Source organism: Alligator sinensis, unplaced genomic scaffold (genome assembly GCF_000455745.1).
Source record: "Alligator sinensis unplaced genomic scaffold, ASM45574v1 scaffold971_1, whole genome shotgun sequence".
Taxonomy (NCBI): Eukaryota; Metazoa; Chordata; order Crocodylia; family Alligatoridae; genus Alligator; species Alligator sinensis.
The window spans coordinates 867,003-893,611 of record NW_005842559.1 but is presented as its reverse complement, the minus strand read 5'-3'; the positions used below and the strand labels follow the sequence as shown (position 1 = coordinate 893,611).

At 41.4% G+C, this 26,609-nt stretch overlaps 1 protein-coding gene across 7 annotated transcripts in view; it reads right to left on the bottom strand.

Moving 5' to 3' along the window:
- The window catches only part of MYO9A (myosin IXA), a 320,527-nt gene that overhangs the window by 126,907 nt on the left and 167,011 nt on the right, over positions 1–26,609 (bottom strand). For all 7 annotated transcript variants that reach the window (XM_025214001.1, XM_014524020.2, XM_014524018.2 and 4 more), the window contains one exon: positions 5,304–5,420. In XM_025214001.1, coding sequence (XP_025069786.1) covers positions 5,304–5,420 — 117 coding nt within the window. The remainder of the gene's footprint in view (positions 1–5,303; positions 5,421–26,609) is intronic.

Below are 26,609 nucleotides of genomic sequence, written 5' to 3'. Positions count from 1 at the left end.
CCCCCCGCTCCCCTTCTCTGCTGGAGCAGACAGCACAACCCATCCCAGGACTGGAAAGCATGCTGGGACGCTAGGGGACTGATTTAATTTGAACCAGGAAGGGGTCTGGGACAGAAGTTTCATAAACCTGTTTGACCCAAATAAGTTAAGCCTGATACTACATTCAACCAGGTTTATCTTAAACCAGTTTCAGCCCTTTTGAAACTGGTTTATGTTCACAGAACTTTTGTTCTGTCACAGGTTTAAACCAATTTGTGATCGTTTAAACCAGTTTATGTGCAACTTCTGTCCCTATCTGAAGAGTTTGTTTGTATTTAAATTGTATCTGCAGAGCAGTGGCTTAATTAAATCCATGATCTTGACATGCTGCTCATGAGAGAGAGTAACAAGAGCTGACAATTTTATGTGAATTCTTTCCTTAAAAGTGAAAAAAGCTCACTCTTACTTGAAGTGCTTTCCTGGGTTTTTTCTGATTAAGAGTATACTGGGCTGTATCAACAAGAGTGCCACTTGCAAATCAAGGGAAGTGATCTTTGAGCTCTATTCAGGGGCTTCACTTCTGAATAGAGCTCAAAGTGTCCAGTTCTGGGCCCCACCATTCATGAAAGATAGGGAAAAGTCCAGCAGAAAGCAACAAAAATGCTTAGAAGTCTAAGCAGCATAACCTCTGAGTAAAGGCTAAAATAAATAGGGTTATTTAAGTATGGAGAAGAGAAGCCTGGGGGGGCGGGGGCAGGATTTGATTACAGTCTTCAAATACGTGAAGGGCAATTATAGAGAGGGTAGAGATGGGCTTTTCTCTGTGACCACTGGAGACTGGATTAGGAGAAATGGCCTCAAGCTGCAGCAGGAGAAATTTAGGTTGGAGATTCATAGATATTAGGGGCTGGAAGGGATCTCATGAGATTGTCAGGTCCAGTCCCCCTGCATTTGGGCAGGAAAGACAGCTAGGGTCAGATGGCCCCAGCAAGATGCACATCAAGATGTTTTTTAAAGATCTCCAGGGAAGGTGACTGTATCACTTCTGGGGGGAGTCTGTTCCAGACCCATGGTACATGAATCATAAAGCAGTTTTGCCTTATGTTCAATCTGAAGCAATTTTCAAGCAATTTGTGGCCATTGGTTCTCATTTTTCCCTAGGGTGCCTTGGTGAACAGATGCTGCCCCAGGCCCTGAAGTATGCCCCTTATATACTTATAGGCTGCCACCAAGTCCCCTGTAAGACTTCACTTCCCCAGGCTGAACAGTCCCATGTCTTTCAGCCTCTCCTCATATGACCTGCTCTCCAGACCACTAATCATGTATGTGGCCCTCCCTTTGGACTTTCTCAAGCTTCTCCACATCCTTCCTGAAGTGCAGCACCCAGAACTGGACACAGTTCTCCAGCTGTGGTCTCACCAAGGCTGAGTAGAGAAGGAGGATGACATCCTTAGTCTTGCTTGAGATGCATCAGTAGATGCATACCAGTGTTTTGCTTGCTCCACCAGCTATGGCACCACACTGGTGGCTCATGTTCATTCTGCGGTCTATCATGACCCCCAGATCTTTTTCAGTTGTGGTGCTGGCAAGTGTAGCACCACCAAGCCTGTAAGTGTGTTGCGGATTATTTCTCCCCAGATAGAGCACTTTACAGGAGAAGATGGTTTCAAGAGAAGCTTTCTGACTATGAGAGTGGTCAAGCATTGGAACAGGCTGATAAGAGAAGCTTTATTTCCTGAGAATTCCTAGAAATTTTCAAGAACAGGTTGGACAGGCACTTGGTTGGGATGGTTTAGTCAGGAATTATCCTGCCTTGAAGAAGGGGACTTGTAAGGTTCCTTCCAGTCCTACTTTACTATGATCCTACTTCACATGAAAACAGTAAAGATACAGATTAATTTGTGCAGTATAGTATCCTTGTGACTGTAGATTGATGTTATGACAAAGTATACCACAAATGACTATTAGAAGAATCCTGTATTTAAAATATTGGCCTGGGTAAAACATTTATATGAGTAAAACATTTTTAAGCTCTTATATTTATTACCCAGAGCACAGGTGCTCACCCTCTGCCTGCAGACCAAATCTGGCCTTCAGAGCCATGATATGTGGCCCACAGGGCTCCCCATGTGTCTGGAAGTTAAGTGGTGGGAAAGCAATAGCAACTGATACTGCCACCCTCTCACACTGCCAGATTCTCAACCCCCCATGTGGCCAAATCAGGGCTAGGCCATGCCCCCTCTCCTGTGCAGCTGGATCAGGGCTGGCCCCACTCCCCCACCACCCCAATACCTGGACTGGGGCCAAGCTGCCTCCCACCCTTCTCCACACAGCAAGATCAGGCCCCACTGTGCCTACCGGACCAGGCCCACAGACAGATAGGGCACTGCCCATCTGACCTGCCAAGCAAAAATGTTGAGTATCACCAACCTAGAGCAATATTACAAATATTCAGAATTATGGTATCTGGATGTATAGAAGTTGAAATAAAAAAGTTACGTTAACTTGATAGAATTATCAATGATAGTTTATTAAGATGAAGTAATCTTTCCAGAACCATGTGTGTTATAGTTTTATGCTAGAGAGAACAAAAAACTGGTCATACTTGAGTAGAACAATAGTGGGAGGATTTATAATCCTTCAGGAGGCGCAAACCTGCACATTAGTCATTCTGCCAATCTAATACTTTGGTTCAGTGACCAGAAATTCTAATCCTTTGGTCAAATGATTTCACTTGGGCCTTTGGCCACATAACCAAACTTCCAAGCATTTAGCCAAATCGCTATAAATATAATTATAATAATGTGCCCGCACATGCGTATGCACACGCGTGCATGTGCCCGTGCATGCATATATAATCTATTTGGTAACGCTGGAGTTAGGAAGAGCATGAACAATAGTACAAGAGCAGGGAAGCAAGAATAGAAGGATGAAAAAAGTAGCAGAAGGGTTGCAGAGATGGACTATGCATAACTAAGGGATTATTTTTGATTTGCAGTCCAGTGAAAGCACTTTTGTGAACAAAACTATTGACAAGACAAGGTTTTTTTCCATTTTTGGTTAAATCTTTTATTGGATCAACTGCTTAATTAGGAAAGATGCTAAACAAGATTTTGGGTCTTGATTTAGCACAGTATTGCACACCTGCAGACCTTTTTTTTTTTTATAAGCAAAGAAAGAAAGAATAAGTATGGTCTTATTTTGGTTTGGTAGCTCTCTTTTCTCTGTAAGTAGTTATTTTGAGATTTGTAACCAGTCCCAATCAAATCAGAAATAAGAGTCTAGACATGTTCTGCAAAACTGGATTGCAAGGGAAATAAAATGCAAACTGTGAGCACTGAGAGAAATCAATTATTACACTCTCCAGAGTATTAATACAAAAAAGCCCATATTCATCATCATCACATGCCCCTCCAACGTCAGACAGACACCTTAAGTGGGATATATAAAATTGCTTTTTTTTATATATTTGTGTTGAATATGGATGCTCTGAATTTTCCTTTAACTATGCTTTATAAGTAACAAGCACTTACCTATACAAGCTGATAGCCTCTACTGTACCCATTTCAGCATCCCCCTTACTCTACAAAAGCCTGCATGATTCTTTGAAAGCATACCTACTGACAGTCAAATAAAGTAAAAACAATGGAGACAAGTGCAGGATGAGAATCAAAAGAACCTGAATTATGTATTATTATTATCCGACTCTGGGACAGTCTTTCTGTGGCCCTGGACAGGTTACTTATGCTCTGTGCTTCATTTTTCCTGTGCATAAAGTGGCCTTAAGAGTGATAAGGGATAAGCGATAAGAGTGATAATTTTTACATCTCTATAAAAATTAGTCTAGGTTTATAAAAGCTTTTAAAGCTTTTTACAGTATTCTAAGTTAGGTTCAGTAGGCAAGGTATACTGTCCTAGCACAAGCACATACCTTTAATGTAGATATACACTAAGGAACAGCTAGCATTTTAAATTACTTCCAAAAAATAGATAATTCATTTGGTTAATATTTGAGCTACACTCCCCCCAACAAAAAAGCCAACTCGTAGGCTCACCAAATACATAAATTCCCTCTCCAGACAGCCCAAAGGAAACCTTTAGGCTCTTGGAACAAAGACAGAACATAAAATTTACAGTAAAATACCAAATAGCAGAGAGAGCAGCCAGAAGAAACATAGCATGTTATCCATTTTAACAAACTCGCGTGCCAGCAGTGTCATCACCACATATTAAAAATGAATTTTACAAAAACAAAGATGTGTGCACACAGACCATAATTATTTTCCTTATACATTACAAGCATATCTACGCAGTAAAATAAAGGGTCAGGCATACTTTAAGGATCTGTAATTTCAATCAATTCTACAGTAGGATAATTCAAACACAATGTTAGCACTTAGCTAAATAATTTTTGGCAGCTACAGCGTCAGCTACGATGTATGACCAAAAGTTCTGCTGGCCTGTACCCAACTTCAAAGCCAAGGGTATTTGACTAGCTCCATTTGCGTGTGTATGCGCACATACAGACAACCCTTAACTTGAAAGAAGAGTAAGTCTCTTTTGAGGGCAGAAGAAAATATTTGTATATTAGGAGTTATATCTTGAGTCACTGAGTGACTCCCCCCTGCTATCACTTGTGCTCACATCATGTAAACCCTATCAAATTTATTAAGCTGTGACTTGAAATCAGTTAAGTTTCTTTAGCCAAATGTTCCTACTGGAAAGCTTTTCCAGAATCTTCCTCCTCTGCTGGATAGAAACATCCTATTTTCCAGCTCAAATTGATTCAAAGCCCATTTATACCCATTTGTTCTTCCTTGGTTTAAAAGTAGAAAAATTCCATTAAATGAGCAACCTATTGTAGCATTCCATCCTCTAACCTCTTTTGACCTCCCTTCTCGATAACATTACATGCTACAGGTTTACAAATAAAAGACACTGACATGTTACAGGAATCATTTAAATAAAATTGAGATTAGCAGTCTTATAGGGGGCAGATAGTTTTCTGTCAGACACAAATCCTCTCTCAATCATGACTCACATCATGACTCAATTCCTTGATGTCATTTATTATCACAATTCACAAAATGTCACTTTAAAAAAATTAAATTATGGTCTCATTCTTGAAATACAAGCAGGAACAGGCCTTTGGGGGCTGCTTGTAATCAGTAGTTTGTGTAATGTTTTACCCTGTAACTACTACTACTTCTCGTGTCTCTACACTACATTTGACCATTTTGTTACATGTGCTTGTACTTGTTTAACTGTAAATGTTAGAGCCAAGGTTACAACCTAACAACCAAGTATGAGGATCCAGAATTTACCTTGGTGCTTTCTTCCACATCCTTTGCATTCAAAAGCGCGTGATTAATTCGAAAAACTATCCAATCAAACAGAGCACTGTATAATGATTTAGCCATGGAATTTCGTACTGTCACAGCCTAGAGGAAAAAGAAAATAAAAATTATTAGAAATAATTCATGATCTGCATTAAAGCTTGTGTCTTAAAGGTGCATGTCCAAAGCCCATGTTTAATTTTTAGAGAAAACTGCTTAATTTCTGTATTGCACGCTCCACTGTTTCTGAAAGACTCAGTCATTTATCTTCATTAAGAGACTACTCAGGCAACCCATGAATACCAGGCCTCCTGGTTTAACTCTGGTGGATAATGCTGAAGGAAATTGTACAATGCGATGCTGAAATCTGAAGTAAAGATACAGATTTGAACTTTAATGGGATCAGTTAGGGTTTCCTGAGCATCTGAAATCTGCCTGGCTCCATCAATGGGAGCTGCAAATCACACTTATACAGAGGTTTATTGCTCTTCAAGCAGCTCTCAGAAAAAGGAATAATGCTTCTTTAGAAGCAACACCCAAGTCATGATGTTTTTTTCCACCACCATTGCATTTCAGTGGTAACACTTCAAAACAAAGAAAGAACCAGAATATTGTTATTTAATATGTTCTTTTTCACAACATGTGCGCCATGGAACAGATTCTACAGTACTGACTACAAAAGGAGTCTGCAATTTGCACTTAGAGGTCCTACTGACATGCAATCTGCTGAGGGTATCTCTGCTTACCCTGCTTACAATTTTTAGGTCTGAAATAATGCACTTTATTCTAAATCAGCTTAAATGCAATAGTGTTACGGGCAACTGTGGAGTTAACTCAGAACTGTTTTTAGTCACAGTGCTAATGAGAACGAACATCAAGCCTTTCGGGTGATGGAAATTGTCTCTCGCATCAATAGGTGGTTCCAAAACACCCATTTGAATCCAAAGCCCTAAACTACAGCTGTAACTGGCAGCTTATTAAACACAGCACTGAAATGCTTCTTACAGAGTGAATTTTCAGAATGTTGCATTAAGTGCATTAAGAGCGTAAGTGGGTTTCAAAATGCTGCACCGAGAATAAATGGGACATATTTCTTTTCAAGGAAGCAGTTAAAGTCTTGCCTCAATTTTACAGGTAGGAAGAATTTAACATGCTGTTTGCCCAAGTCATCCTTCTTACTTCCTTTGTGATCTCTGTTAAGAAATTTCAACCTAAAGGCATTTGGAGGTTTAAAGGGAAAAAAAGAGAAACAGAAACAAACTTCACTTTCACTCAACCTCTCTGTGGTCAGAGTACATGACAAGGGTGGCTTTATTTCATTATGATAAAGACATCAAGGCATGCATATTGTCAAGTCACCACTTGAATTTAGCCAAAAGGCCTGACAGGAAACAAATTTGCTATTTTTCACATTGAGACTTGCCTCCTTTTTCTTGTATACCTTTTACTGACATTTTGTATGCTCTCGTCTGAATGCTGAGCTTTACTTGAAATTACCCAGTTCCACCCGCCCACCCCTCCACCAGATGGCGTTGGAGAACACTGTAGGATATTCTGTATCCGTAACCCATAAAACCAACACTACCACCTCCACCACAAGTATGTGAATCCTAAGAATGATCACAAACCCACAACATATGTCAGGCTATGTACAATGCCACCTAATAACTAACACTGCTGTGATTATATTTTGCTTAATACAACAATAACCATCTGATAAGCAAACAAATAAATTAGAAGACACCAAATCATCACATTTAAAAAATAACTAGCTCAATAAAAGGAAGTACTTGACGCTGCCAAAATAAGCAATTCCTCATTTCCAAAAACAGTGAACTATACGAGCATTGGAAGTGAAGATAATTTGCTTTATTGTAAATCTAAAAAGTTCTCTTATGCGCTAACCTGCGTTTTGGAACCTGGCTGGAGTTTGGTTGTTAGCTTTTATCAAAATTATTATAAACAGAGCTTTACATTTTGAAACCAAAGTGTTTTGATGGCAAGTATAATTTTTCAGAGTTCTCGTTTGTCAAATTGTATAAAGAAACAGCTCAACAAATTAACCGATTTTTGGTAACCTCATACTCTGGTGCAGAATGAAGCATTTTGGAAGCCAGCACGGTAACATTGAACTAGATCACATCACACAACACCCATAGATAAATCGAAGAAGTTAGAGAAGGAAAGACCAAGATGCAGTGTACAATGAGGCTGCTTCTTGCTTCCTGAGGGGGGTTGGTAATAAAGAATAATTTATGGGCCAAGGCCATCATGAGCATGTATTGTCAAAGAGCTCAAGACTAGGGGTTTAGGACCTGGTAGGAAGCTTCTTGCATAGAAAAATGCATCAGCTTTATTAAAATAAAAAAACAACAACACGTTTGCACATACAGACCTCATTTTCAAATTTAATGGCTTCCTCTCAGTGAAATTTTGTTCTTACTTATTATAATCTCTTTAAATCCAGCGTAATTCCATTGACTACATGGCAGTTACTTTCAGATTTGGAATGATGTAAATGAGAGAAGAATTCAGCACTATTTTTCACACAGAATAAAGTACAAGGCATGGAGGCCAAAGCCAGGGGTAAGAACCACACGGGAGTTTTGCATGCTTGAGGTACAGGGGAAGGAAGAATTATTGTGCACAAAGCATGTTGCGAGACATTCGCATGCCCACCACAGAGTTGCAATGGTACACACAGTCAAGGAAGTCCTGTTGCAGGTAGATAAATAATTCAATTGGCAATTTTTGGAAGAAAGAATTTATATACTGACCATGCTGCTATTTGAAGGAGCTAGATTTGAAAGAAATACTGAAAAGTGATTATGTAGTTGCCTATTAGTGTTGAGGTTTACTCTTACTTTCCAGATTTATGGAAACTGTGTCTTTTAGAAAGAAAATCAACTTGACTGGAGAATCGATGCCTTAAATTTGCTGGCCCTCACAGCTTTGCTGAAAAGTGTTCCATTGCAGAGCTCCCAACTTGTTCTCCCACGCAGCAGACATTTCGTTGTGCCTGGTTTTGTACTGTATGCAAAACTCAGCTGTGTCAAAAGAAGCAACAGCATAACAAAGCATCCATATGGATTACCACAACTATGGTAGCGAACTCCAGGGCTATATCATAGAACAGTAGCTTTTCAACAAGAAAAGCTCAAGTCATTCACCGTGTGAAAGATGGATCTATAGCCGCTCAAAGATTTTTCCATAACTGCCTTCAAGATCACCCCAAATGCACATTACTTCACTGAATTCATGCAACAAGAGTAATGCTTCTTTATCATAATTAGATATCAAGCTACATAATATAACGAGGTAAGCAAGCCATTCTATTTGAGCAGTGTAATTAACCAACAAGATTTGCCTAGAGCAGAGGTTCTCAAATGGTGGGCCACGAGCTCCATTCAGGTGGTCGGCAGAAAGGTTGCAGAACAATCGAGGCTACCTGTACTTGGCCCTGCGCTTGATTCATTTTTTCTGATGATGGAGATCAAGGCCGTTTGGACGCCGCTGCCAAAAAGTTTATTAAGTGGTCCGCCGAGACCCTCAGCAATTTTCAAGTGGTCAAAAAAAAAGTTTGAGAACCACTGGCCTAGAGGATTATTGGACCAGTGTGCTGAAGAACAATTTTCCTTTTTAAAAATTTTTTCCTCTATGACTTAGGACGGTCAGATGTTCTTGCTGCATTACTCTGTGCTACAACAGAAATGGCGACAAATACCATTAGTCCACAGAGTCTCTTGAGTCCGTGAGGATTAAAAGAAAACTGTATTTGAATTTATATTCTTCCACAGGTCCTATTATTTCTGATCTTTTTAACCATCCAATTTCTACATTAAGATAATTAAGTACCTGAAAGTGACAGATCTAAGGAAGTTCAATGAGCCAACATTTTTTCATTTCAACTGTAAAAGTTGTAAATGTTTTTCCTCCTAATCATAGGACTTGGTTTCAGAAAAGCCTTTAAATGGATGCAAAGTCTACCCTATACTGTACAGCATTTAAAACAAATGCTTAAGCTAGAGGGGTCTTACATACATGAATTTTCTTTTTTTAGCAGAATTACTAATGGAACTTTTTCCCCTCTAAAAAAATCTATTTAAATTGATGAAACAAGTCAATGTCACTAATGTTACAAAAGTGTCACTGTACTAATGATTCACAGAAGCTAATGAGAAAGTAACTACCCTCATGCTATTCAGAAATGTGCATACTGAAAATATTCACATGTAGGTTTAAAACCATGCCTGGGCATTACGTTCATTAGCACTTTTTAAATCTCTCAAGAAGAAAGAGAGAGAGAAACTCAAGAGTTCTAATAATCAGATCCCTAATAAATAATATATGATGAATAGAGGGGATGGGGGAAGAAGTGTTACATGACAGTGCCCTGTAGCTAGAAACATGTCACTGAATGAAGTGCATCAGCTGTACTACATTGTGTTGTGGCACAACTGATCCACTTCATTGGGCAAAACACCCATCGCCTCTTGTCCCTCCTGTTGATAAGGAGGGACAAAGGGAGATCTGTTCTCCTAGGGCTTGTGAGGCCCAGTCCTATGAACCTGGGCATTCCTGGACAGGATCAGGCCCTTCAAGCCCTGGGTCTCCCTGCTGTTCCAGACCTGCCCTCAGGGCATCTGGGGACACAAGTCCCACTTTCCCTGCTTACCTGGATCCACCCCTGAGATCTCCAAGGCAGGTCTGATATGTGGGAAAATCCCTCTGTTCTTCATTTACCTACACCTGCCTCCTGTGGATGAGTCTCAGTAAGCTGGTCCTTATGTGGAAGCACAGGGTACCAGAGATTCCCTGGGTCCTGTGCCTCCACATGGGACCTGTGCAAGCTTTTCATACGCATAAACACACCTGTGAAGACTGTGGGGTGTCTCCATAAGCAGGGAAATTTGGGGTTCCCTGCTTTCCCTGCTTATGGATCAGCAGCATGAGATTCCTTAGGGTGCCCCTGTGTAAGCAAGGAAGGCCACGCAGGTGCTTCAGGAGCTTGAGGGGCCCTCAAGCCACCAAAGCACCTGCCTGGGGTGTCTGGAAAGTGTGGGCAGCTCAGGCTACGTCCACTCTCCTGCCACAGAGCTAATCAATGTCTGCGCGCAATAAAGCTGCAGAATATATTACTCCCTTTTGTCACACCACTGATTTTCCTCTGATGTGACACAACGAAGGGCAGGGATATCTGTTTGCTCACCATTTGTACCGCCATAAAAAATGTTATGGTGACACAAAGGAGACATCAGGCAACATCTGTTTCTACCCTATTATTTGTGTGAGGCTTGTCACCCAGGTTTTCCTTTGTCCCTTAATGTGACCAATTTTTAGTCCCACTGGTTGATGAAAGATATTTCTGCCAGTCTATAACAGGAGTTTCTACCCCCTGGACAAGTGCGGGGGGGGTGCCCTGGTGGTGGCACACAGTGGCAGGCAACGGTGGCGCATGACAGTATGCTTCCCAAGTACCCCCAATTCTCCACACCACCACCGCATACCCCCTGAGGCCTTCCCAAGTACCCCCAGTTGACAACCCCTGGTCTATAACATCACAACCCATCAAGTTGGGTTTTTTTCTTTTTCTTGAACTGACAACTGGAAAACCAAGAAAACACTGCTTGTGACTCGCATGCTTCCTTACACAAAAACCAAACAGACTTAGTGGGTTTCTAAACCAACTTCTTTGTTTGGTGTTTGTGTTCGTAGCTAATGCATCCACACAAAGTAAGCAATTCTGCTGGATTCTGCCACTTAACATTTCCTAAAAAAAAAGTTTTGTTTCATGTTATGAGGCAGCTTTTGTAATCCACAGCTTCTGGTGCGCTTTGCATGTCCTGTTATGTGATCATTTTTGAACAAATTTGAAATATTGTGTCTATTTATAAAACTCCCTAAAAAGTTAGTAAAATTAAAATGGTTTGTGTAGTGCCAAAGTAATCTTTCTGGAACCAAAGAAAACACAGCAGCTTGCAAAAGGAAATACTGCTTATTGATTCAAAAACAGAGTAGATCAAACATTTAAATTCAGTGATTCATGAGATAAACTAAACAACATGATTTAATTAATAGGCTTCCTGCATTTAAAACCAGCTTTGGGGGAAAAACATTTGATTACAGATAAGGTTGGTGGCACCACCTATTAAAGTTGTCCAACATTACTCCATTCTAAGACCCTGGGTTTAGTTGCTTAAAACTCAGCCAATTTTTAACTGCTGAGGCTGAAATTTGCCTTGATTACCATCTGTTTCAAGCTAAATCATTTTGCAAAATGTCAACCCAAATGGTTCAGCTCTTTCCAACAATGATGCTAGAGAAAAATATATTGTTTTGTCTCCGTTAAAAAACATTAAAGATGTTTTTTCCTATAAATGCTCAAATGCCTCCTGTCCTCCACCTTCATCCTTTGGAGCAGGGCCCTGAATTTGGGCAAGGGGTAGCCTACATCAGGAATGTGCCCAAATTTGGCCAAAATAGAAACTTCTAAAAATGCCTGTTTTCAGTAGACAAGGTTCCTTGGGTGAATTTGATATCTTTTATTAGACCAACCCAAATGGTTGGAGAATAGTTATTGAGCAAGCTTTCGGGTTCAAAAACCCCTTCGTCAGGCTAAGGAAGCTGCAGCAGTTGGTGTGTGCTCTTCCTGGATGGGATGAAAAGTAAAGAAGCCAGGGGCTGGGCTGGGCTGGGGAGTCCGCTGCCAGGCAGATTATAATGCATCAAAAATCCAGTGTCTATGTTTAGTCCCTGATCTCTAGTATCCAGCAGGTTGATGAAATGGAGTTCATAGGCTCGTCTCCGGGAAGTGTTGTGTAAATTTCCCTTGAGGATCAGGACTGAGAGATTGGAGAGAGAGTGGCCCTCCTGTGAGAAATGTGCCCCCACCGGTAATTGGGTGTTTCTGTCTGATGGATTTCCGGTGTACGTTCATTCTGGTGCACAGTTGTTGTCTGGTCTCTCCTACATATCTTCCATCAGGGCATTTGGTGCATTGGATGAGGTATACTACGTTCCTGGAGGTGCAGCTGTAAGATCCTGGGATGCTGATGGCTCTGTTGTGGGGTGTAGTAATTGTGGGGGTGGTGGAGATGTGGGGGCAGGTTTTGCATTTCTTGTCCTGGCACGGTCTGGATCCTTTTGGTGTGTTCTGGGCTTGAGGAAGTTTGCTTCTGGTGATGAGGCTGGCGAGGTTCGGTGCTTGTCTGAAGGCTAGGATGGGTGGCTCTGGGAAGATCTTTTTAAGAACAGGGTCTTTTTCTAATATGGGTTGCAATTTTTTGAGGATTTTCCATACAGGTTCAAGGGATGGGTGATAGGTCATAACCAGCGGTGTGCGATTTGTGGGTGTTTTTCTTCTGTACTGCAGCAGTTCTTCAGTTTTCAGTAGACAAATTGCTGAATATTCACAGCTACCACTGAAGTCAAGGGGAGCTGTGCTTTCAGTGTATAAATGCGCTATGATGCCAAGTATTAAGAGGCATCTCAAATTAGGCAGGCAAAATTAGTGAACACTTTTTTTATTGTGATATGTCTCAGCAATGCTGTGCTGGCATGTCTTTTTGCTCTCCATCTCTATATGGGGTTAATGTCACCTGCTCAGTTTTCAAGAATGTTGCGAGTATTATTTATAAGATTTGTGAAGGGCTCAGAAATTGTAGTAGTGATCACCATGGAAAAGTCCACAAGGAAATAAATAATTCTAGCTTAAGAGCATGGTTTAAATGGCATGTAGTAAAAAGGCCTATGTCCTCACACTATACAATAAAGATGATCAAGAACAGTAAATTGCTGCTCATTAACTGAGCATCTTCCATCCTGTGCCCTAACAGAGGCAAGGGATCTGTAGTAAAAAAAACAGTATGTGATCTTATAATTAAAGGCTGTACCATAATGTAGCAATCTATCAATCTATCTGAATTAGAAGACTGAATTAAGATTACAAAGACAACTGGATTTCTGGCATTTGACAGTCACTATGGTAATGCTGTAGGCTAGATTTATCTGGAAACAATTATGTTACAGCTAGTAACTTTACCGGGACTTTGTAGGGAAGCAGTAAGTTCCTTAGGAAACACCAACTTTTTCAAACCTCCTACCCTTCAAAATACTCACAGTGAATTTACTCAAACAGGCAGTTTTATGTCATAGTTTATACCTGAGTAAATTTTGTTCAAACAATCTTAATCTAATTTCACTCAGTGCTCCCATCCTTAATGTACCTGTTATTTTTCAGATCGTGGTTTGACCCTGTAGTGAGATGAGCACAGGATCCTCATGCTGAGCTCCATTGATTTCAATTAATTAACAATTGTAAGGTGCTTAGACACTAAGGTAATGAGGGCCATAGGAGTATCTAAGACAAGCAGGCTACACTGCAGGCATAATGATCTGCCAGTATGTTTCATTGCAGAAAGGCACTTGCCCTGATTAAAGCTTCTACTGTTATAGATGGGCTCTGAGAAATTTGGACCTCAGTGGCCTTGGTTAGATTTAAACCAAATCTAATTAGCTAGAAGATTTTGGTGCTTGATCCAGATTTATGTAAAGAAACTGTTGCTAAACATAATTTACAGGCCCGTGCGTTAAGTTCTTGTCAAATATAGTCAAATAAGGAAGGAATGGAAAGAACAGACATTTGTTAAATGCTTCTTTCTAAAAATAAAAAGCAGGCCTGCTCGCTCAGCTCAGTCTTGTTCTCAGACACTCTGACGTCCTTTGTCACCGCACGTGACACCTTGTAAAATCAGCAAAACTGCACTTTCTTCCTTATGTATAGAGATGACTTGAAAACATGTGTGGTGAGGGACGCCCTCATAATCTGAGAGAAAGATAGAGCCCTTACTCTTGATTCTGCAGATTTGCTTTTCTCCCCCTCAAGTGCCATTTCAAACAGCATCATTGTTCCTGAAATGCCATTTAAACAACAGAGTTCTCAGAGTTCTGATTCAGTGACCTGCCTTCTTGGCAGCAACCCAGCTAACCTTTTATAGATATTTTCACATGATCTGCTAGGAGAATAAGTTCCCTAGTGTGCAGTCTGTTACCCTTATTAGAGTCAGTGCTTATATTGTTTACTTACTTAATAGATGAGAAACAGCTTACAGCATTTCAAGTGTGAAAGAGAATCTAAAAAGGTTTTCAAACAGACCCAGGGAGAAAAGTGACAAATATGGGATGGGCAAAAAGAATTCCTGTGACTATGTATTTTGAAGATTAAAGAGCAAGACGGCATTGCACCAATTGCACAACAGTACAGTACATCAGAGTGGCTCTATCTTATTGTAGGTACTGGAAATCAAACAGAGCCTTAGTACTAACTCAAGCTGTACACTGTGGTAATACTCAAAGGTCACAACTGGAATCGCATCCCCATTGTGTTGGATGCTACACTTCAACCTTCACAATGGTTAATAAATATTACAGCGATTTTCTCCTCGAGGTGTAAACTCCAATGATGAAGCAAGTGGTAGCTGCACCTCTGAACTAAATAAATAAATAAATAAATTCACTACTTCTACACTGATGAATAGCTTTTCACTTCCAACTTTGAAAATGTTGGCCTAAATAAAAACACAGGTCTAATTTGGTCCACTGTTAGATTTTATAAAAACTACTTGCACAACTATGATCAGGACAAACACTTTCATTAATGTTTTGTTGAAGAAAGACAAAGACCGAAAGAAAAGCAAGCAAGCTGCATTTGAATAAAAAGTCCCTCCTTCCTTTGCAGGATTTGCTACCTTAACACTTTGAGATTCTGAAATTAATAATGATCAGAAACTGAGTGTATTCAGAAGCAAATATGATCACCTTCACTATATCATCTAGGAACACTACACTCCTGCTCCATGTTCCACATTAGCTAACAGATGATTCGTGAGTGAAGTTTATGCCATTGTAGATAGTAGTGTACAAGGGGGTGGGGACCCTTGAGGGGCAGGAGGCGCAAAAATAGCAACAGTTTTAAGCACCTAGTTATTATGCTTCTGGCTTTGGGACCTTCAAGCAAGTTAATATCTAGAATCCCCATGACGGCAAGATTTTGTTGTTTTCTACTGTGTTACTGCAATAGATGAAGTAATTAAAGGTGTATAACTTAATAGTGTTCTGCTCTAAAATGGAAGTGGTTCACATAACCTCTGGCATTTAAACTTGTTTCCTGTGGTGCCCTGTCACAGCCTGGACCTGGTGGGCATCTGGAAACACTGCATGATTCACTAGTTTCTGCCACGCTGCTCCAGGAGTCGAAAAGGGATGTTTATGAAATACTTGATGGGTGGAGTGGATTATAGGGATGGAGAGGATAGTCGGATGGGAGGTATTTGTTTGGAGGCAGCTCTTATGAGTAGTTCCATATAAACACAATTGTTCTGCCTTGGACTCTACTAGGCAGCAGAGGTTTCTGGAGAAGGGCTGAGGTCTTTTATTTGACTTACTGAATTTTTCATTTTTATGCAATGCTCCAAGCTCTCTCTCTATAGGGAGTGGAATCATAAAACTAAACAAAGGTAAAACGTAAAACAATTAAACTCTTTATATATAATAATCTAAAGTGATATTAGTGCAATGTTGTACAGTAGCAAGGAATATGCTATTTTTTAAAAATATGAACACATTACCCATTTAGAATTTTACACAGAATAAAATGAGAAAAATCTACCTTGACAGTGCAAATCTTTAAGTGATATACAAGCTGCTGCACATCAGCAGAAGCCTTAGCAGAACCTAAATTTGCATATAAGAAAAGGTCAGCACTATGTACACTTCTTCATAACAAAAACCCATCTGAAGTTCTTTGTGAAAGAATTCTCTTATCAAGAAACTAAGATAGGAAAAAGACAGGGAAGAGTGACAAATGAGGGGGGTGAAAAAGATCTGGTTTGACCTGGGATCCTCAGCATGCAAATGAGACTTTGCAGCCTCCCACCTCCTGCTGGCAGGTTGGCTACCCACTGTCCACTTGAAGATGTAACCAGAGCTCTGTGGGGACTGCAACACTCACCTTCCAGCTTTTTACTCTAATTGCAATCTCCTAAACAGAAGTAGTTCCACCTCCTACATGCAAAGAGAATGCTAAAATACTGGCCTCACAGAGCCAAGAGGCTTGGTGTTTGTACTGTAAGAAAGAAGCCTGTGTCAGTGACAGCTAGACGGGAGCAGCAAAGCTCAACCTGAGAGCCAGAGCTTCAGCATCACAGCAGTTTGAACTATTTTAAATTCTTTTAATTCTGGATAATTGCAGTTGCAAGCTGCCATCACAGGATCCAAACATCTATCTGTACCACAATTCTTGGAACACAAAACACATTTTTTTAAAACCACTTTTTGTAAAAATGCCTTGCATCTTGAGTTTTGAAAAAAAAAAATCTTACATGCATCATAAGGACTATATCTTTTTATGTCTGTCCCAGCACTTGGAGGCCTCACACGGAAATGCAATTTATAAGAAATTACTCTGTACGTGTACATTAGACTTTCCGACCTCAATTCCTAATCATATGTTTTGCTGAACAGTGAGAGAAGTAAGTGTGCTTTAGCTATTAAGCAAGATTCAAACAGTTTTGCTGAATTTGGACTTAGGTGAGCACTATAATCAATACAGCACTCATAATACGGAGTTCATATATGAAGTATCCAACTTATACTTTATATTCTTCCACCATTTTTCCCCCCTCTCAAATCTTTCAAGTAGATAATTGAGATAACTGAGTTATTCAAAATGTCTTCAAACAGCAAAGAACTTTACTTAATCCACCCATCCATACCCTCCCCCCCCACCCCAATTCTTACTATTATACTAAAGGGGAGGAAAATTAGAATTTTCAGCATCTATTTTTTTCCATAAAGTACTTGGGCTTGAAAATAAGCATTTGAGATGTACACTGCCCATCCAGCTGGAAAATTATTTTGTTCCTTGTTTACTAGTACTCTCCTCCCTCAGAGAATCTCCTTCACAGGAGTAACATGATTTTCCTTTTATTTCTAATACCAGTAATAATTTAACCAACTGCATGTGCTCCTATCAGGTAAGCTTGCAGCCTGACCCTACATTCCTTACACACAAAAAATTCCCCGCTAACGTCAATTGAAATTTAAGACTGAGAGAAGAAACAGGTCTGTACAATTAAAAAACTCCTCCCAATTCTGTTGGTCTGTGCTAGTTTCCATTTATTTGTGAAGCTGCAAGTAAGTACGTTATCCTAAACGATGCAGCAGTATGTTTACAGAATCCACCTATGAGTTTCTTTTTCTGAGACAATGATGTATTCAACCAATAGGTTTGTATGCAGAATTACAAACTGCTATATACACATGGTGTTTTCCTGCCCTCCAGAAAGAAATCAGAAAACTCATGAGTTCATTTCAGTGCTACTTTTCAATCAATGATTTTTATTAGAATAAAAGGAAAAGTCCCACGGCTGCTAGAAAATCAGCTTCCTGGGACTGTTCAAGTTGTAACAATTTTGAACCACTACTACAAATGCACAGTTTGGGTTCTTCAAGCAAACCTCCCCTATTCCCCAAAAGGTGCTTAACATGCTCTGTGCGCATACAACCAACATGCAGATTTCTGTCTCAGTCAGGAAATAAGATACGAACACAGGAAGAAGGGAAATGTATCCTTCCCCCACAAGTCCTTTGATTTACTTCCTATAATTTCTATAGAAGGATGAAAGGTGCTTCCAATGAAATACTTAACAGTGGAAGTATAAGCACACAGCCACTAGGATTCTTCCCATTCAGGAAGCCCTGCAACACTTGAAAATCAAAATATTCTTGCAAGTTTATACTGGCTCCTTTGTGTGTTGTTTACATGAGAGGCATTTTCAGAAGAAATTGATTTTCCTAAAATATTTACATGAACAATATGCTGAAACTCAGGGACTTTAACACACACCTACAACACACTCATGTATGTGAAAGGTCTTACTCTAAGTCAATTCAAATTGGCCCCATTATAAGAAACTATAAATGTCTCCTCTTTCAGAAAGCTGGAGACACCAAGTTATAGTGTTACAAAAAATCTACTGAGAAAATGTGTCTTTGGAGCATAAACTGGAAATTACATTTTTCTTTAATTTGATGCCTGCTTTCAAATGTCTACCAGTCATCGTTCAGCTTGTTTCTTACTTTTGTATCTGCTGCAGTTGAGAGTCCTATTCAAGGCTGAGTCAAAAGAAAACGTATTCTAATACCAATCACGCTTCCCCCACTGGCATTCATCTACCGCGTTCAGCAAGGACTCCTTATAAAGTGCTCCCATCGTTCTGCTGAAGGGCACCTGCATTGTACAGTTGACAAAAATAACAGAACTGGAACAAGTTCAACTTCAGTAGAAAAATCGGTTTCTTCTACAAGACACCACTCTTCATCCTAGTGAATGGCAAAGCATATCAGCTTCTGCTCTCAAGTTGTCTGGCCCCTTCCCCCTCCACAACCTAATCTTACTGTGTGCTGTACTGATGTGGCTGAATCCTTACAAGGTGATGCTTCACCACTACAGAGGCGCCTCATCCGACACAAGAACAAACAAAACTGAGATGAAGTAGATTTCCTATGATTTGCTAATCTTGTGTGCCATGAAGGGGCCAGATCTATAGGAATGAAGTCCAGTCCTTTGGAATATGGAACTTGTTGTAAAGTATGTATATTTATGTAGGGGTGTATAAGACTGGTTTCTTTAAGCTGGTACTTTAAAAAAAGGGAGATGATGAATGTAGGTTTCCCTGACCCCCAGACCCATTTCTACCACTTTTACAAGACAATTTGGGTACTTGCCAACAGCAGACAGTACACACAAGCACAGGGCACTATTTTAATGGGAATGGCAACTCCAGAAATGTGTGTCGCAGACGAGCGAGCAACGCAGATCCACACAGGAAGCTATATTTTGGTGCGCATCATTCCCACAATGCACCACACAAAGCAGCTGACAGTGGGCTTCCACCATACCAATTGCATAAGAGTGAGCTTACCTTGCATATAACAATTTTTTGGTATAAAAAGAATAATTGCATAAGAAACCAGGGGCAGCTACAAAATTGCTCTAAGAAAGGTTAGCTTGATTAGGGAAAGTTCAAAACCATTAAAAAGGGCATATAATCATTAATACCTCTGCAGTGAAAAACAACGAGCCATTAAGTCAACAGACTCCCTCAGCTGCCTGAAGAGTAACACAACAGATTACTGTGGAGCAGGAATCAAAGCAGGGTGCTTCTATCCCAGGCAGAAAATACTCTCCCTCATTTGGATGCATGGATCCCTATTGGTGCATACATGCACTCAATTTGGAGGGCTGATTTTTGGGGATAAGGTGCACGATATAGTTAAGAAAATATGGTATAAAATAAATAAACAAACACCCTCCAAAACATTTATTTTTCGTTGTGGAGGTGCTTAGGACTGAGAGTAGTGGGTTATTTTGGTTGGGGAGAAGTAATTGTTGTTTTGTAGAGATGCACTGATGCATCGGTCCCATATCAGATCAGCACCAATATAAGGAAAATTGACAGCATCGGCAAATCGGCTTTTTTTGGAGAATGTGGCTGATACTGTCACCAATAAACACCCCGTACATGGTTGCATCCGCAGTGCAGCACACAGGCCAGGAGTGCAGCCTGGTAGCATGAAGAGCAGCTGGGGCCAGCTGGTAAGTCTGTTGTGGGGGAAGGGGTGTGGGGCAAGCTGGGCTGGGATGCACTCAGGGCAGGCAGTGGCAGCAGCGCTGGGAGGAAGGTTATGGTGGGGTTATGGCAAATTTTGCAGCCTCCCACCCCTGTAACCCCCATCCCAGCACCACCGCTGCTCACCCTGAGAGCAGTCCAGCCCAGCCCCTTGCCAGGAAGAGCTCAGCACCGCCCCGGCCCCAGCAGCAGCTCATCCTCACCCCACACACAGATCCAGGGACACATGCCACCCATGCCCTCCTGGGGTGTGTGCAGCAGCAGGAGCTGCCCCCCACCCTGAAAATGCCACTTGCAGCTCTGTCCTGGCTGCGTAGTGCCGGCCCCTGCCCCTCTCCTTCCCTCACTGTGGAAGCCTCAACCTACCCCCTCAAACCCCTTCCCCCACAACAGACCTACCAGCCGGACACTGCTCTCCAAGCTGTCTGGCTGCATATCAGCAATCGAATCGGTATTGGCCAATATGGCTTGTTAAAAATTGGCCATCGGTATCAACCCAAAAAACCTCTACTGGTGTACCCCTAATGTTTTCCTTAAACTTTATCAAAGTCCTGATAGCTGTTTCTAACAAAAGTGTTGTATTCATACCAGTAGAGACAGGAGAACCACTGTTTGAAATTAACTCATTTTTAACACGGCCTTCTTACCCTGAGATGGGAGACACCTTCCATGAACATCAAGGGTAGACAGTTGTGAAGAATACGTACAACCTTCAGTGTTTTTGCTGCTAGGTAGAGCAGTAAATGGGCAGCCAGGAAGAAGACAACTGTCAGCTTTCTTCCCAAGCCAGAGAGAATCATTTTAGAGAATTGGATCTGAGAAACTGAGCCAGCATTTTTAGAGGCCTGTTGCTAAGACATTTGTTTATGGGAAATAAATCTTTGAGTTTTTTTTTATTTGAATCTATAGGTTCAAACCAACACTCGACTCTTTCCAAACATCATTAGATCAGAACTATATTTACTGGGTCATGTATATGCTCAGAGAGTTTCCTGCTGTTCTTGCCGTATTCAATTTATTACCTAATATGTTGTGAATCTGGTTTACATTCACAATCATGTCCTATGGCGAGAAACAGATTAAGCAGCTTTTGTGGTTCCCCTTTAGGTCACAGGACAGACGCTGAGACAAGCCTGCTTAGTTTTTTATACATTGGCTTAACACCCAGAGGAAAGTACTATAGCAGGATATCAGACTCTAACTTAATCCCTATCTTGGCATCACTGAGTATTATATCATATTTAGACCTAATGAGTATGATGTAAATTTTCCAGTCATGTTTTAGTTTAGCAGCATAAGAATCTTGTCCTATTCATTCCCACTTTCCCTAAGACAATGCTTATGCATCTCTGATTTAGTTGGTCTACCCTACCTTTTGTCTGACTTCAGACTAACACAGCAAATGGGGGTGCTATACAACTAGCAAGTGAAAGAAGGACCTGATTTTCATTACTTTTTCAAGATCTTTTTGTTCATATTTTGTGGATCTTGAGAAGATGAAGTCCTTACGTGCACTGCTGCTCTAACATTACTGGAATAAGAACTGATACAGTTATTGTCACTGCAATGCTTTTTTTTTTTTTTTTTTTTAACCAATACACTAAAAAAATAGGCACTTATACACGTGTCAGACATCTGCTCCAACGCATGCTAATTAGCATGCGTCAGAGCAGACTTGATTAATCTGCTGGAGCGTGTTAATTAATATGTTCCTGCAGCCATCGTGTCATGTCTATTCCCATGCTTCATGTCTATTCCCATGCTACTCCCATGCTTCAAAATGGTAACAGGGGCACTTAAACTAAAGCTTGAACGAGCTTTAGTTCAGGTGCCCTTGCTGCCATTTTGAACTGGAGGATGCTGAATAGCTGTGACGTTGTGTGCGCTTTAATTAAAGCAGTTCCTGGAACCACTCTAATTAAAGCACCCCCCTCCCTACACCTCAGTGCACGTGTACAGACATCCAATATAGTGTTTATATAGTGCTTGATGTAGCAATGTAATGTTTATGTAGTACTTAGAGTTGGTGCTGTTAATCCTTTCAATTAACACTGAAGAATACTCACAGGCTAAAGCTAATATCCTGGCAGTAATATCACAGAAGTATAATATTGCATGCATGCAAGAGATGCACAAAGGACCTAATAATTCTTGCCCTACTATCGAAGGGTAAACACTTGCTGCTGAAATAAGACATAGGCAGTACAGTATTGCAGTGTGGTTTTTGCTAGACCTGACCTGCAAATTGAGCAAGTGCATACCAGCACAAGTAAGACTAACATAGATACCATCACACTTAGCCTTAAGAACATGACTATAACATCTATATACAAACCACCACCTAGTACTTGCCAGGGGAACAATCTACCTGACAGTAGCGCATGCAAGTGTAGCCTTGTAATTCATGACTTTACCTCCCATAATACAGCATGGGGCTATGATAACAACAACAATGATGGCATCTTAGTTGAGCAATGGGCAGAGACCAGTAATCTGATGCTGGTACATGATGCTAAACAACCCAAATCATTTAACAGCAGCTGCTGAAGAAGAGGTTACAACCCAGATATCAGCTTTGTGGGCAGTGGAATCAGCCAGATGTACAAGAGAGCAATGCTGGAGCCCATACCCAGCATTACCCTATAAGTATCAAACTCGGATCCCCAACAATGGTGCAAAATGCTCCCTTTCTGCAGACATTTCAACCTGAAGAAAGCCAATTGGGCAGCCTTCACAGAGGCAATGAAGGAATAAGTCAGGGATATTACTCCTACCCATGACAATTATAACAATTTTGTGAGGGCTGTGAAAAGAACTGTCTGCTGCTCCATCCCAAAGGGCTGCCATGCAAGATGTATCCCAGGCATGTTGAGCTTAATATCAGACTCGTATGCTCTTTAGGAGCAAGAATACCATCTCAACCCCCTCTCAGAATCCACCATTACATCGGGAGAAATCCTAACAGACAACATAGGAGTAGAGCAGAGGCCTGGAAAGAGATTATTAATGAAACCAATCTGACACACAACAGCAAGAAAGCTTGGGCGACGAGAAGAAAACTAGGAGGCAATAACATCACTCCTCCAGCTATATAAAATGTTGCTGCCTATGGCGGGCTAGTAGGGGGAGCTCCTGCATTGAGCCTCCCACCTCACTACGCCCATCCACCTTTTGGACTTTACATGTCTCACCAGGGGCGCCTAAGCTCTGGCAGATTCCCTTTCGAGCTCTACCGCAGAGTTTGGGGGTAACGTGTGCTGCTACCACTCTGAGAAGGGACTGCCTGGGTCCTGTGTCCTCAGGGAAACACAGGCCTAATAGTTTTATGGGTACTCAACCCAGTACAAGAACTTGGGGCACTTCCCCAAGTCGGGGGCCAAAAAGGATAGACTCCCTTAGACTGCTGACCCAAGGGGCCTCCTAGGCATAATTAAACTTACTCCTTAATAAGTTTCCTACACTAGTTACAAAGTAGAACTTTATTGCTCCCGACAGGATGAGGTAGAATAGGATAAGAGGTAGAGCACTATCAATGGATTACCATTGAACAAAACAGTTTGGCTGAGGTAGTTGTTTGATACACAAATGCATCACTGTGAGCTGACTAGCTCTCTAGAAACACTTACAAGTATCATTCAGAAGATGGTAGAGATCTGGCTCGGAGATCTCCAGAGAGAGAGCGTTTCAGATGGATCAGACTCTCTCGGTGTTCTGATGCTTGTGCCATGCTGGAAAAATGGCTTCTCCTTCTTCTTCTTGGACCAGGCTCTTATATAGTCTTTCTGACCTCAGTAGCTCAGTTTAATAGAAGCCAGCAGTGTTGGCAACTAGCCAATCAATTTAAAAAATATTACTGGTTACCTGGGCAGATGAGCAGGGGCTTTTCCCTCCCCACACTCAGGTGACTAGAGGGACTACACCCTCAGCACCAAGCTTTTGTTATATAGGCAGGGAGGAAAATTTCCCCTCCCTTAGGAATTTGACTCCAGTGTCCCCAGCTGACAGGGACAGATTTCTGGAGAGAGACCCAGATGGTGGCATTTCTGCCACATTGCCAACCAGACTGCACAACAACTGCTGAACAATGGGAAGCACATCACATAAAAGAAACACTGGAAAATACCATCGCTGCATTATAAACCATCTGACAAGCAACCACTTAAAGACCTAACCTGCCCATTTACTATGAAGGAACTGAGTCGTGAAGGACTACTGAAACGTGAGAAGGCAGCAGGATTAGACTATGTACTCTCTGAGATAATACGACACATAGGACCCCTTGCAAGGCAATGGCTCTTTGATCTGTTCAAGGCAGACACCAACACCCTTGTTCTATCCAATGCATACATGATGAATAAACAATTACCACTGGTATGGAAAAAAGCAAGAGTCATAGCTCTGTCCAAACCAGGAAAAGGCCTTTAAATCACTAAAAAGTTAAAAACCGATCTCTCTCCTCAGCATCACCTACACCTCTACAAATGTCATCCCGCAACAAATTTCACCCTTGGTAGATTCCAAACTTACATGAGACCAAGTAAGTTTTAGACCAGGTTAGGCCTGTGCAGGCCAACTACTAAGCCTCACACAGCATATTGAAGATGGTTTCCAGCAGAAGTTGGTCACCAGCACAGTGTTTGTTGACCTACCTGCTGCATATGATATTGCCCAATACTGCATCATGATCCACAAACTGTACCTTATGATGATGACTTAGATCTAAGCCAGACCATCCGTAGCCTCACAGTTGTAAAAACTTCCTCTTGGGGAACAGGCACTTCTTTGTGGAACTAAATGGCCAAAAAAGTACATGGGGCTCCCAAAAGGACGGCTTACCGCAAGGCAGTGTGCTCACTCTACTTTTATTCAACATCATTCTACATTAACCATCAGTCACTTCCTGCCAAATGTCATTATTTCATCTGTGCTGATGATCTCTGCAATAACACATAATAGAAGAATTTTGAGGACACACAGAAGATTCTGGAGAAAGCACTGAACGAGATGTCAGATTCTTACCTAAATAATTATCTCAAACCCAACCTCAGAAAGACCCAGATCTGTGCTTTAACATCTGAGAAACTGGGATGTGGAATGACACCTGAATGTCCTCTTGGGTGACCAGAGTCTTGAAAATCAGAAACACCCAGTCTACTTAGGAGTAACACTGAACCATACACCGAGTTACAAAAAGCACATATTAACTACCAAAGCCAAGGTCAACATGAAACAACATCCCGTGTAAGCTCACAAATTCCAAGGGGGGAGCACATCCTTCCATCCTACATACTACTGCCTTAGCACTTTGTTTCTCTATAGCTAAATATGCCTGTACCACCTGGGGATGCTCAAGTTACAGCAAACGTATTGATACCGCCCTTAATAATATATTCAGATTTATAATAGGCTGCCTAAAACCCACCCCTGTTCCCTGCCTATACGCACAGCACCCTCTTACATCAGGAGGAACGTAGCAGGCGACGCTGATGGGCACAAGTCAGACAACTGCCACCCATTATATAGACATCAACCAGCGCACCATCATCTCTCAGCGACAAATACCATTTTGTCCTCTACCATACCATTGACCACATCACCAGAATCAGACAGAACTACCCTCTGGCAAAAAGAATGGGAGAAACTAGATGACAAAGCTCTTGAATGGAACCGGTGAGGAATTATCCCCCATGAGGAGTTAGCATCCGCCTCCAACTACAAACAACACGCATGGAGGAGCCTGAACAGATTGAGAGCAGGTCTTGGCAGATGCAACTTTCTCATGAAATCATAGGGCCTCTATGCAACCAATATGTTTGTCAGGAGACGAAAACCATGAATCATCTTCTGAGTTGCCCTTTAGCACCATAACGCACCTCACAAGATCTGGCAACACCAACAGCAGAAGCAGTGGCCTGTGCAGAATACTGGGAGCGGGCCATATAGAAAGTTTGGACTAGAGACATGATGAAACAGCAGCAGCACTCGATCTGCAAAATCTTAAAACTTCTCCCTCTCCCTTGTTCCTTCATTTCCCTAGGGGTCATCTTAAACATTTTAAGAGACACTTTTCATGGTTCAAAGAAAAATTACACTGAAGAAGTGAGAAAGACCCTTACAGCTACTAAACTCCTGTTTACAATACAAAGTTTTGCAGGCATTAGATACATCAGCTAGAGGTGTGACAGACCCGTAGTCTGGATGCAGCCTGGACAACAGAAGAGGAGTTCTATTAATTTCAATCAGTGGGAGCCAACCTTTTTGGCAGGCATGTCGCAAATTTGCCCTACACCCTCCCCAAAAGTCATTCTAATCCCTTTTCTTTACCCCAACTGCTGCTCAGTTTTCTGCTTCCTGCCTGACCCGATTCTCTGCTTTCTGCTCCCTGCCCTACCTGCCACTGGGCTGCCAGTCCCCTCCTCACTCTGCTGCATGCCACATAGAAAGACGGCTCATACTGCTTGTGGCACCTGTGCCGCAGGCCTACTACCTGATTTAGATGAAGTAATTCAGGGAGGTGGTATCATTATTTCAGCAGAAAAAACTTCTGCTGTCATATGCCACATCTCCACAAGAAGGCTCAGCTCACAATGGTCTACCAGCAGCT